The sequence below is a fragment of the Rosa rugosa genome, chromosome 7, assembly GCF_958449725.1.
Source record: "Rosa rugosa chromosome 7, drRosRugo1.1, whole genome shotgun sequence".
NCBI lineage: Eukaryota > Viridiplantae > Streptophyta > Magnoliopsida > Rosales > Rosaceae > Rosa > Rosa rugosa.
Window position 1 is genome coordinate 25,718,419 of NC_084826.1, and position 13,554 is coordinate 25,731,972.

At 43.1% G+C, this 13,554-nt stretch overlaps 1 protein-coding gene across 2 annotated transcripts; it reads left to right on the plus strand.

Moving 5' to 3' along the window:
* The first annotated feature begins 6,984 nt into the window (after window positions 1–6,984).
* Window positions 6,985–13,459, plus strand: LOC133722078 (uncharacterized). Of its 2 annotated transcripts, none has more exons than XM_062148896.1 (3): window positions 6,985–7,142; window positions 9,072–9,219; window positions 12,931–13,459. In XM_062148896.1, the coding sequence occupies exons 2-3, from the start codon at window positions 9,213–9,215 to the stop codon at window positions 13,356–13,358; spliced, it is 435 nt and encodes a 144-aa protein (XP_062004880.1). In that variant the 5' UTR covers window positions 6,985–7,142; window positions 9,072–9,212; the 3' UTR covers window positions 13,359–13,459. The 2 variants fall into 2 exon arrangements, 1 of the variants encoding a protein (XP_062004880.1); XR_009852454.1 differs by having other exon boundaries at window positions 6,986–7,142; window positions 9,072–9,151.
* Window positions 13,460–13,554: the final 95 nt, after the last annotated feature.

The following is a 13,554-nucleotide window of genomic DNA, read 5'->3' on the forward strand; positions in this document are numbered from 1 at the left end:
GATACGCAGTAACCACATCCATAAGCTGCATGTTCAGTTTTTTGGAAACTACCAAACTGACAAGGTAACGAAACGTTATGACGTCCATTACAGGAGAATAGGTCTCCTCGTAGTCGATTCCAGGGCGTTGTGAGAAACCTTGCGCCACAAGGCGAGCTTTGTAACTTACAATCTCGTTTTTCTCATTACGCTTTCTAACGAATACCCATTTGTGACCAACTGGTTTGGTGTTGGGCGGTATTGGCACAACTGGTCCGAATACCTTTCTTTTTGCTAGAGAATCAAGTTCTGCCTGGATAGCATCTTTTCACTTTGGCCAATCAGCTCTACGTTGGCATTCATCAACGGAGCGTGGTTCGATGTCATCGGTCTCAATAATCTCACGCGCCACTGAATACGCGAATACATAATCAATGATGATGGAGTTTTTTTCCCACGTCCCATGTACACTAGTGTAATTAACAGAGATCTCTACGTTCTCAGGGATAGGTTCCCACGTCCCCCAGTGATGTCTCTTGGACATAACCATAATCCGAAACATTCTCATGGGACGGATTTTGAGTATCGATGATCAAATGATTTGTTTGTGCCTCATTTGCTCTCTTTCTAGGGCGAGTATCCTTCGAACCAATCGGTCTACCGCGCTTTCTTGTGGGACATGCGGCCATAGATGCCACATCATTGCCATGTTGGGCAATGGCGCCATCTCCTGGTGTCACAGGAGAGGCGTGATGTCCAGTATTTGGGACATCGATCCTTGCAGGCACGTTTGCAGCAGGTATGTGTGAACTCGTCACTTTGGCAACATCAGAAAACGCATCAGGCAGAGTGTCTGCTACGTTCTGGAGCTCGATTATTCTTCGCACTTCAAGTTCGGACTGTGCGGTACGGGGATCGAGATGAGACATAGTGGGGACAGACCACGACAATTCATGTCGTTCCTGTTGAACATATGTGTTCTTATCTCCCCCTAACGATGGGAAGACTATCTCATCAAAGTGACAATCCGCAAATCTAGCGGTAAAGAGATCGCCTGTCAAGGGTTCAAGGTAGCGGACGATCGTTGGAGATTCATATCGAACATAAATGCCCATTCGTCGTTATGAACCCATCTTAGTACGCTGTGGTGGCGTAATAGGCACATAAATGGCACACCCAAAAATGCGTAAGTGCGAGATATCAGGCTCGTACCCAGTCACTAGCTGTAACGCAGAGTAAGATTGGGTTGCAGTGGGTCGTAGACGAATTAGCGTCGCTGCATGCAATATTGCATATCCCCAAGCAGAAACAGGGAGATTGGTGCGCATAACCAATGTCTGTGCTATCATCTGTAGTCGTTTGATAGCGGCTTCTGCGAGACCATTTTGGGTATGAACATGGGGAACTGGATGCTCTACATCAATCCCCAGTGACATGCAATAGTCATCGAATGTTTTCGATGTAAACTCCCCAGCATTATCAAGTCGAATTGACTTAATAGGATGGTCAGGGTAGTGAGCCTGTAGACGGATAATCTGGGCGAGGAGTTTAGCATAAGCAGCATTTCAAGTGGACAATAGCACGACATGTGACCAGGGTGTCGACGCATCAACCAATACCATAAAGTATTTAAAAGGTCCGCATGATGGTTGAATTGGTCCACATATATCCCCTTGGATTCTCTGTAAGAACGGAATGAGTATTTTGGGATCCTTTGCGTAGGACGGTCTCGGTCCTAATTTCCCGAATGAACAGGCTTTGCAGAAAGAGCGAGGGGCCTTAGAAGCAACCAAGGAGGATTTTGGTTGGGCCTGAGCGACTGTAGCGTTATTAGAAGCAAAATGTGTGACTACATCTCCCATCATGGCATTCGAGCCAATGGAATTTCTGTTTAGGGCATCATGGCCATTGGGAGAAACAACCATGGCGTCATGCTCATGGTTGGCGCCATTGATGGCGTCATCACATGGGACTTGGGCGGCCCTATGGCGCCCCAAGACGGCTGCAGCGCCAAATGCTGCAATTGTTGCGGTCTTGCTAAGTCCTGGAATCAATTTTCGATTCTTACTTCTTCTCACTCTGAAGAATGGATGTCCGTGTGAAGTCTTTAGTATACGGAGCATCATATCATGACCAGGATGTCCTAGTCGGTCATGCCAAAGCCAATATGTGTCTGAATCCAAGAGATCTTCTCTTATGACATTATTGGATTCAATAGGTCGAATTGTAGTGACATAAAGTCCACTAGATTGACACATAAGCTTCTCTAAGATGCGCTTTCTTCCGCAATCATTAGAGGTAATGCAAAGGAATTCTATTTTGTTCTCACTATGCGTTTCGTCATGGAATCTGTTGGCTCTAATATCTTTAAAGCTCAATAAGGTTCGATTTGCCTTAGGAGCGTAGAGAGCTTCAGTGACTTTAATCAAGGTGCCATTAGGCAAAAGGAATTGGGTCATTCCATGTCCTTGAACTAAACTTGATGGCCCAGCCATCGTAGTCACAGATGAATATGTAGGCAACATCTCCAAGAATAATTGCCTATGTCGTAGAATGGTGTGCATAGTCGCACTATCCGCAAGACATTGAAGTTCATCCATTCCTTGAAAAGAAAAGTTCGTAATTAAAAAGGAGTCATAAAGAAAAGAACTCAACTTTTATTAATAAGCCAAACGGAATTACATCATCGTTTCTTTAACCAAAGGAAATCTAATCCAATAAACTAGTTAATACAAAACAATGGTAGTCGTCTAACTCCTTTCGGTAATTCCAATGTAAATGTGACCAGGTGAGTAGAGAGATGTCGGTGGAGCGAGGCTCACTTAAGTACCACTTATCTCAAAACCTTCCTAGACATCACACTCACATTGAGTACGCCTACTTTGAAGAAAGACTAATAGCATTGGCATCTACTACAAAAATAATATGGCAATTGCCTACATCTCTTGGAAAATAAAAAGACTTAATCAAAATCGCCAGTTTCTGGGTCTTGATCCTTGTAGTCTTCCACCCTTAGATCGAGATCTCCATCTTGATCTTCTTGTTCCATGTAATTTGCCTCCCTTGCTTCACGATACATCTTGTATGCGTTTGCAACGTTCTGGGATGCAGTACACTTCTTTGCCCAATGTCCATTTGATCCACATCTAAGACAAGCATCATTATGGTCAGGTTCCCTTGATCGAGGTGCTCTGGGAGCGTTTTAAAGACGGTTATTGCCTTTGGTGGCGTTACCACCATAACCGGAGGCTTGGCCTCTCTCTCTCTTCACACGTTTGCCTCCACGGTTCCGTGCACGCCTATCTTGGCGATTTCCTTCCTCTTTAGGGCGAGAATATGGACCAGAACGTCCAGAATTATCCCTACTCTTAGGGTTTCGCTCCTTGCGTCCTCCCTTGGAGGCGCGACTATAATTAGACTTCGGATTTGACTTGGTTCCCACGGGTCTGGAGTTATAGTTCTTCACAAGTATGTTGTCGTGCTTTTCAGCTACGTTCAAGGCACCAATTAGCTCATGAAATATTGTGATGCGTCTAGCATTGACATCAATCCGATAGTTTTCGGCTATCATCAATGCAGAGACGGGGAAGGTGGAGAGAGTCTTCTCGATCAACATCGTATCAGTGATGTTCTGTCCACAGAATTCCATTATAGACTTGATACGAAGTGCTTCTGAATTGTAGTCAAGTACAGACTTGAAATCACAGAAGCGGAGGCTATGCCATCTCACTTCTAAGTCTGGAAGCAGGGAATCACGGACGTTGCCAAAACGCTGCTCGAGTTCTACCCATAGTCTTCTTGGGTCTTCCTCATTGAGGTACTCATTTTGGAGCGCGTCATTCATGTGCATTGTCATGAGAATGATGGCTTTAGCTTCATTCGCCTTTCTCGTAGTTCTATTTGCTTCAAAAGCAGCAGCTTGTTGAGGAGTACGCACGTCCTGACTTGGCTCTTGGATCGTACTCAGGATCCCATCAGCCTTAAGATGCTGGCGCACATCACGGACCCACTTGTGGTATCCTGCGCCTGTTGTCTCTAATGGAGCGAAGCTCAACTTGTTCAGGTTACTCATTCTGAAAAACAACAAGAAAATAGGGTTAGTTTCGGAGCGAAGAAGGCTACCACGAAAAACTATAAAATTTCTTAGCGTAGTCGCTTCCAAGAAATTAGGGATTTTCTGAGCGTAGTCGCTTCCAAGAAAATCCGATTCCAAGAGGGGTTTTGGATTAGATCGAAACGACGATGTATGTGGTCGATCGTTTTCTTCTCAACAAACTCTAAGTTTGGAGGACTCTACAAGCTCCAAGCTTGGAGTAAGCACGAACCCCCACAGTTCGGCTATTGGTCTCCCTTATGAAGAAGAAAGGGGGGTAGAAGAAGGGATGTTGGAAGTCCCCGAGAAAAAGAAGAAGAAATTGAAAAACTTCAAAAAATGGGAACTTTTAGAAAAGATTTACCTTGAAAAGTGGTCGGAAATTCTTGACTGGAAAAGTTATTGTAGATGGCCGGAAAAAGTTGCAGGAAAGTCGCCGGAAAGTGGCCGGAAAAAGGTTGACAGGCGTTGACCGGAGGTGCTGACGTGGCGGCTGGTTGCTGACGTGGCACTCTGACGCTGACGTGGGCTGCTGACTGGATGCTGACGTGGCTGGGGTCTGACGTCAGTGAGCTTTGGGCCTGGTTCTTTGCTTTTGGGCCGAGGTCAGCTTCTTTGATTCTGGGCCTAGGGCTGCTGACTGGGCCTGTGGTTGACTGAGGTAGGCAGCGGTTCCGGTTCGGTGGTGCAGTCTCTTCAGGCGGCCGGTTCTGGTTGTTCTAGGCCGGTTCCGGTGATGAGGTTTCCGGTTCCCGGAATCTGGGAACGAGATGCAGCTTGGGTCAAAAGGTGGCCTTGAGTGGTGGACGAGAAGATGGCAAACCAGGTTGGAGATCTTCGGACTCTTCTAGGGAGGCCGGTTTGGACACTTCCGGTGGCCGGTTCAAGTTGATTCCGGCCGGTTCTGGGGACGGGGCCGCCAGTTCTGGATTCCTAGAGTTGAGATCTTCAAAGTGGGCGGTGGTGGTTTCTGGGATTTGAAGGTTACGAATTTAGGGTTTCAGGGTTAGGGCTTCGTGCTGATAACGTGTTGTAGAGAAACTGAAATTGAGAGAAATTTGCTGTGTGTTCTCATTGATAATAGGGGCCTCTTTATATAGAGGATTACAATGCATAGAGTCTGAATCATACAAGGAAAGATAATCTCTAGATTCTTCTAATTAAACCCTATTACCACTAGGTCAAGTAACCTAGAGATTGGGCTAAACACAAATTAGGGTTTACTTGAACACCGTTATAGTTTTTAACTTTACTAACTTCTGTAAACAGTCATTTAATAATATAACTTTTAAAAGAAGTTGTTTTAAGGGTCCTTAACCCAAAGCACCAAAATTAGACAAAGTTATCCCACTTACCCCAGCAACAAATTTTTATTCCCACTTACCCTGTTTAAAGGAAAATGACAGCTTTGTCCTTGATTTAATTAATTAATTACACTGCCCCCCCCCCCTCTCTCTCTCCCCGCTCCCTGCAAAGCCCCAACGCCGCTGGATCGCCCAAGCCCAGGCAGCCGTGGGCCGAAACCCCGACGAACTGGGGTCGGTTTTTGCCGCCGTCCACCTTGACTGCGTCGCCGTCAACTACATCTCCGATTCCGGTTCCGTCCTCCTCTCTCATCACCACGACTTCGCCGACCTCTTCTCCCTCTGCAGCAACGCCGTTTACCGCTCCACGATTCAGCTTCTCGCCTCACTTTCAGGCCGCAATCTGAACTGGTAGGATCGTCGGTTGCTTGGGCTTCGCCAGTCACGAAATCAAAATCGGAGCTCATCTTCTGCGAGATTTGGTGCTCGAGCTGGACCTCCGGTGCTCGATCCAAGCTCTCCGACGTGAACGGCGACGAAGAATCTGTCATTTTCATCTTCTAGTTACTCTTGTACTTGCTTAGCGGCAGCGGCCATGCGTCTCACCTGCTTCACTGCTTTCTTTCGTTTACTTCACTCTTCTTGTGCTTTTGTACTTCACTCTTCACTATTGCTTTTGTACTTCACTCTTCACTATTTCACGAAATCAATTTCTTTTTCTTTTTTTTTGGGTAAAATGGGGCAGAAGCCCAAACTGAAAGAAAAATGAAAAAAAAAATGTTATATTGGGGCAATAGAGGCCTATTAAAGGTCTATTGGGGGGCAATAGACGTTTTAAATTGATGTAATTTTTTTTTTTTTTTCTGTAATCAAAGTTTTATTTGTCTAAATTTAGGGAGATTAGTTCCCATTCTGGCGACTAAAAGTCCTATTGGGAGGCAATAAACGTCTATTGGGGGGGCAATACATGGCTGATAGTCGTCTATTGGGGGGCAATAGACGTCTATTAGGAAGCAATAGACTATTGAGGCAATAGACGTCTTTTGGGGGGGGGGGGGGGGGGGAGGCGGCGGCGGCAATAGAGGTCGCCCTTCTATTAAGGGGCAATAGATGTCTATTGGGGGCAAAAAAAACATTTCCGGTGAGATTTTCAGCAAATTCCGGTGGGAGGCGGCCGATGACCGGAATCCGGTGAAAGTTGGCCGGAATCCGGCGGCCGGTGACCGGGCTCCGGCGAAGTCTACTATGGTTTCTCTCTTTTCTATTTTCTCTCTCTCTCTTTCTAAGTAACAAAGGGGTGAGGGTAAAATGGTATTAAAAAAAATTAAAAACAAAAAAAAAATCTTAATGGGGTATTAGGGAAGACCTCCTTAGAGTGTTTTGGGTAAGAGAGAATTAAAAAAACTTAATAGGGTAAGTGAGAAAAAAATCTCTAAAAATAGGGTAAATTGACAAAACCCCTTATTAAATTATATCAGAGACCTTTCTCTACCACTCAACTTAAAAATTAAGCGGATTTGGCTGTTGAAGATTACCCTTTCATCCAATTCGGAACCAGGTTAAATGGGGTCGAAAATGCTCCACCAATGGGCTCCCACCAGCGCAACCTGAAGGCCTCAATAAACGTGTCCTACAAGTCAGAGGACACGTTGAACTTTCGTGACGCTGATATGCAGAATATCCTTCCATCCATCCCTCTCGGTTTTCAATTTGCAAAGTAGATCAGAGGAAGCTCCTCTCTTCCTCAATCCCACTCCCACTTCCAGGTACACATCTACTGCTTCCAACCACTTTGGTTTCTACTGATCAATTAATATCTCTGTATATAACGCTATGAACTTGTGTGGGTTGGTTCAGAAGACTTAAGATTTCAGAGTCTGTGTCGCGCCATGCACTGTTGCTATATATCATCTTACTTTTGGGAGATTGGTGTTGAATTTCATTCAGTTTCTTGCTTCCTTGTGGCCATGTTTTTTTTTTTTTTTTGGGAGAATGTGTTGCATGTTTGTTCTGTTTTGCTTTCAGTAAGAAATGAAGCATCTAGTTTCCTATAAACAAAATAAAACCAACAGTTAATAAAATTCTAATTCATGCTTCATGAATCATGCATATTCTTTCTTCTCTTTTATAATTATTTCGTCTGGTCTATTTCACTTTTATTATATCCCATCATGGATATGTATGTGTGTAGGGCTCTGTTTTTTTCTGCCTCTTTTGATGGTTGACAACTTGACATGAATATATGCTGGATAAGATAAACAGTAATGGTCACCGTCCTACTAGTACGTATAGTTCAATAGCAGCCTAAGTACATTGACTTTGAGGACTAGCGCAATGCTTAACCTTGAGATAGTGGTAGAAGAGGTGCACGGGCTGCTGCCCTCCAGTGCATTTTATTGTCAACTTCAGGCTTGCTTCCTGACCCCTAGGGGTTAAAAGAGTCAGAGGAGAACAAACCTATTAAAGGCTGCTAACATAAAGTGAAACCCAGGAAAGAGATGCAATGACAAAAGCTTCTTTGCAGAGTGACACCTTAGCCAGATGCCTGTGACTAACAGCAGCCTAGCTCCTTCGACTCGTCACTTAAAATGTTGTGCTGTTAGCTTAGTAATATATATGCACAAAAGAGATGATGTTGCGGATTGAGACCAGAATGGCTACATGTATCCTACAGTCCTACTTTCAATTTTTACTTGAACGAGGTGAAGGAATGAATAGGTTTGGTAATTCAACGTTGTTACTTATTGACAACCACTCATCATTGAAGCCATTTAGCAAACTCACGTCATCCTTCGAAGGCATTACTTGGCCAAAAAGAAAGATGTCGAATGAGTTCTCTTGGTAAAAGTCCAATTTCTGAACTGAGGTCAATTAGAAGATGGGAGTTGGGATTAATTGATGCTGTTTTAGGCTAAATATATCAGAAGAGTCAAACAATTATCTGTTTTAACAGAAAATATTTGTAAATAGAAATTGAATATTTGATTGACAATATCTTACCAGATTCAGTGTCCAGGTAAGTTTTGGAGCCATTGGTCATTGTTTTATATTACATACAAGGGAGAATATCACAAATGGTCACTTAACTTTTACTTATTCGACACTTTGATCACTCACTTTTTAAATATATCACTTTGGTCACTCAACTTTAACTCTGTTATTCACTTTAGTCACTCCGTTAATTTTTTTCATTAAAAAAAAATTATTTGCCACAATATTAATGATATTTTTGTCCAACCAATTGTGAAAAATTGAGAAATATGTATTAGAATGATTGGGAGAAGTGATCAAAGTGAGATAAAATGCCTCTTGAGTGACTAAAGTGATTGACAGTGTTGTTGAGTGACCAAAGTGATAAATTTGAAATTTGACCAAAGTGTCGAATGAGTCATAGTTGAGTGACCATTTGTGGAATTATCTCTACGTACGATTGTTTAAACAGTTTCAAAGTGTTCTTAGTTTATATGTGCTTGTAGCTGGTGTGTGGCGATGTCTTCTTCTGAAAGCAATTATTATATTATACTATGAGAAGGTCCCTCTGTATCACTATTTTTGTTTATTTACATTTCTGCTCCATATCAAGCTTATACTCACTTTGCTGGATATTAGTGTTGTGGATAATATGTATATAGTGATATAGTCTTTCCACTTTTCCAGTTACCGTGGTTGTAAATAAGCTAAGTTTGTTTTGGCAGAAACATTGAAGGCCCTTATAGTGAAGAGAATTGCAAAATTTGATCCAACATAGAGAGCAAGCAAGATGAAGTTCTGCATGGTATTTGTTATTCATAGATCATTCAAGTATTTCTTGTGCTATATTCCAGCCATGGAATTTTATGCTAGGTACTTTGTTCATATTGGAGTGTATATGCCGAATTCACTTCGTGTACAATTGCTTCACTTCGTGTACAATTGCATGCACGAGTTTTTAGAGATGACTTTGATAAAGTTTCTTATAGTGACAGGAGTAGTTTAGATGTTATGGGGAAGAGGAATTTCGTAATCATAGATCGGTAGTGTTTCCCTTTTAGATGGTCTGTCAGCATGCTTTCTATTATGTCCTTCTAGCACTAAGCACCTAATGGCCTTACATAGGATACCACCAACTTCTGACCCAAAAAAAAGGATACCACCAACTTGTTTTCATTTTCTCCATACAGTTCAAATTCTACTATTTACATTGTCATCTATTTTTCCTCTGATCCGCTGTCCCAAGTTCCCAACTGAAAATACTACTTTCTCAGAAATTATTGGAAATTTTGCTTTTGATCAAAATGCTCCACTTTTCGCGGAGCTGTATTCCTAAACCCTAGTTTCGTGAAGCAGGGTGGCGGCTTCCTCCGTTTGCCTTTGACGCTCCGGCGTCGCTATCTCGGTTCGGTAGAGTAGGCGGGGAGGACTTCTCCTGTCGAGTTGTGGTGGAGAGGCCACGGTGGCGGATCCGAGGCAGAGCTTTGACGCGCGGTGGTCGTTTTGGTGTTGACGTCGGGTTCTGAATTGGTGAGCGTGCAGTCGCCGCAAACGTGGGTTGGCGGTGGTGATCGGATCTGTGAAGCGGATTTGGGAGTGAAATTGGGTCGAGGCTTGGAGGCAAACTTGATTGCCGGTGAGGTTTGGTGACCACCCACACCAGGCTCCGTCGTATTCTTCCAATGGCTGAAGGGCGAGGCCGACCGCCAGAAGTGCTGGAATGGCAGAGGCCGGTTGTGTCGGGATAGCAGCGGCTCCGGCGAGCCTACTAGGGTTCCGGTGCTCTCCGGTCCAAATTTCAGAGTGAGGGAAGTGGGAGTTGGGCTGGGCTTTTGGGCTTAAGCCCACTTTCCCTCCTCTTTCTGATTTGGGCAGAAGTTGGGTCGGGCCTTTTGGTGGGCTTGCTGCGGGCCGGGCTCAACATGACCCTATATCGAGGCTGTTCACTGCATTGACGGGTGGAGGGGTACACCAAGATGGTCTTAGGCCCCAAGCTAATCAAGGCGAATGCGGAGAACTAGGGTTCTGTTAGAATAAATTTAGTTGTTGGTTTTGGCATTTTCCTTTTGGTTTTTAGTTTTGCATTTTCCTTCTTGGATTTTAGTTTTTGCATTCCCTTTCAGGTTTTAGTCTAACTGCTTGTGCAGTTAGTTGAGCAGTGAATGTAATGGGTAATCTCCGGATCCCCTAGCTTGACATTGTACGGTCGTTATGATATTTTCGATCACTGGAATATATTCCATTTTCCTAAAAAAAAAAAAAATTCCCAACTGAAAATGTTTTGTTTCAATGATGCTTTACTCCTCCTGAAGTTATTAAAACTAGTCTTTCTCCACACATGCTTTGCATGTAGTAAATTAACCCTAGGCGGCCTCCTCTGTGCCGCACCAAAACCCAAAGCCACAGTCGGCCTTAGTTGCCGGCGCTCTCTACCATTCTTGAATCCTGGTATCACTACATCCAGATCTCACAATGGTTAGTATTGATTCTGTCACCAAAAGCTTTGCTACCTCGCTAGCTATCGTTACCAATGAGGTTGTTGATATCTCCTCGATGGAGAATTGGGGGGGGGGGGGGGGGGGGGGCGCAGCGGAATGCACAGTCCTACCTCTTGGCAAGGCCTCTGACTTCAAAGCCAACAAATGCTTCTGATCTGCGGCGGCATTTTCGTCGAATTTGGGTGCTAAACAAGGGTTTCAGTGTTCAGCCGAAAGCTCCATATCGATTCCTCTTCTCCTTTGATCTCCGGGGAGATCGAAATAAAGTTTTGATGGGTGGTCCGTGGAGTTTCAATCGTGCTTTGGTTGTCATGCAACCATATGATGGTGTAGCACCTCTGCAATCGGTGGAGATGGAGGACCTTTTCTTTTGGGTTCGCATCACTGACATGCCGCCCGCATATGAACAACGGAACACTATTGCCAATGTTGCCTCCATTGCGGGTAAATTTCTTCATCTGGATCAAAAGTTATTTGATGCAACTCGGGAAATTAGGGTTAGGGTTTCTCATGCAATTTCGAAACCCTTCTTCATGCACAAAACCCTAAAATTTGGCAAAGGGGTAGAACAAGCGGTTCACTTCTTTTTTGAGAATCTTGTGGGCAAATGCAGTATCTGCCTTTGTGTGTATCATAAGGGGGCAGCGTGTCAGGCTGCAACCACTGCGCCGGTGGTCAAGGAAGCTCCCACACCGGCGGCACGGAAATTAAATCTCACTGGCCCCTTCTTAGGTTTTCACGATAACCAGTTCAAGGATGGATTGTTTCGCTTCCATGGGATTTCCACCCCCATTCTCCCGCCTGTGGGAAGGTCTCTTTTTGGAGGTGCTGAGACTAGTAAGGTACGAAAACCCATTGTTCTTCGTCATGCAGGAAGGACACATACTAATGACGACAATGAATTGGCTTTGGTACCTGTGGATACCGACCAGCCTACTAAGCGAAATCGGCCTTTTCCATCTCCAAAAAAATTGCAGTTTATGATGTCTGATTTGCTAGAGGGTAAAACAAGCCCTATTGCTCCCTCAAAGAAGGTAAAACTGCCTGAATTCCCTACAAAATTAAATGCAAAATCTCTGGGTTTGGTGGAAACACCAGGCGGTATGCTTGTGCCTGCAGAGGGTATGATGCCCAAACCTTTACAACTTGAGCTTCCTAGTGGCAAGAAGAAGAGAGGTCGGCCTTTGGGAGCAAAGAACAAAAAACCACCAAAAGCAAAAAAGGTTCCTGCTGAAGATGTCCTGAGTTTCCTGTATTCAGGCAAGCCTCCAAGCCCTAGCTTTAAGGGCAAGGAGAAGATATAGGGTTTTTCTTTGTTTAAGCCTATAAACTATGTAAATGTCTGGCATAGTTATAGGCTCGCTTAAATAAGTGAGCGATAAGTTCGAATAGAGTAGGTCTATCCTATGTACCACTGTGGCTCCTCCACGAATTCTTGTCTGGCCATTGTTATGTGTCAGCGGATGGGTATGTAATGGCCTTCTTGGCATGCGTTATTATAAATGGATTTCCATTATTCAAAAAATGCTCTGCATGTGCAAGTATTTTTTTGCTATTTTTTTTCTTTTCTGAAAATAAAAAAGAAAACAGTTATTGTAGAGAAGAGATAATAGGAGAGAAAAGTGGGTTGTGGGTTATATTTTTATTTATTTTTTTAATAAAAATATATTTTGTAAATGTCATAACTGTCCTTATGATTTAATTAATTCTCAAAGTTTATTAATTTTTTAGGGTCATTTCTGTCAAAATTTTGGATTTTGGCTAACAAACCCTCTTCTCTTAATAATAGTATAGATATTGTTATTATTTTTTTCTTTATTGAATTTCCAGTTTTGCACTTTATATACGCTGTTTAAGTTTTTTATTTTTTTGAACCAATTATTTCATTTTAATGTGTTTATCCATGCCATTAGTTTTTCTTAATTGTCTTCATAAACAATATTTCATCTTCAGTGTTCGTCAAAAAAAAAAATTAAATAGAGGGGGAAAATTATATATCTTACTAATTGATGTATTCCATGTTTGCCATGCAACTAAATGAATGAATTGATTCCTGTGCCAAATTAAGTTTGTTTGATCATTCCAGATAAGGATGAAAACCAGACAAGGAATGAGGAAGGTGTAACATATCAAATTCCTGTTTTGAAACCGTTCTCAAGTTCTCCAGATATTGAAGTGCAAGCTAATGCGGTTGATTGGGGAGGTGGAAAACACATTGTACCTTCTGGAGATATAGATGCCTCTGGTGAAGTAAACATGGAGGCATCAATAACACCTGATGACGTTATACGGGCTGGAGGCTTTGGTGCTAGAGATGATATAAGTAGTTTTCTTCCTGTCGCGAGTGATTCTACTGATTTTGAAGCTACAATACGTGATGCCCGAGACTATGAAGAACCACAGGGAGATATCAGTAGACCAGACTCTTGGCTGGACGAAAAGCTAGAGGAACAAAATAACTGTGTTGTTGCTGGTTTACCAGCCTATCATAAATGTAAGTTTTGTTGTACTTGAAATGTTACTACTTTTTGGTTCTTCAAGTTCAAGGAATGCTCAGAATATGTTATCGTAAAAGTTGGGCATATATCGATCAGAGATGTACTTTAATCCTTTGATTGTATGATATTTCCTTGGATAAGATAACATGGCACCCTGTGCATGGAACTAACTTGGAAAGTAAACGTAGGCATCATTTTGCGTAATATGATAT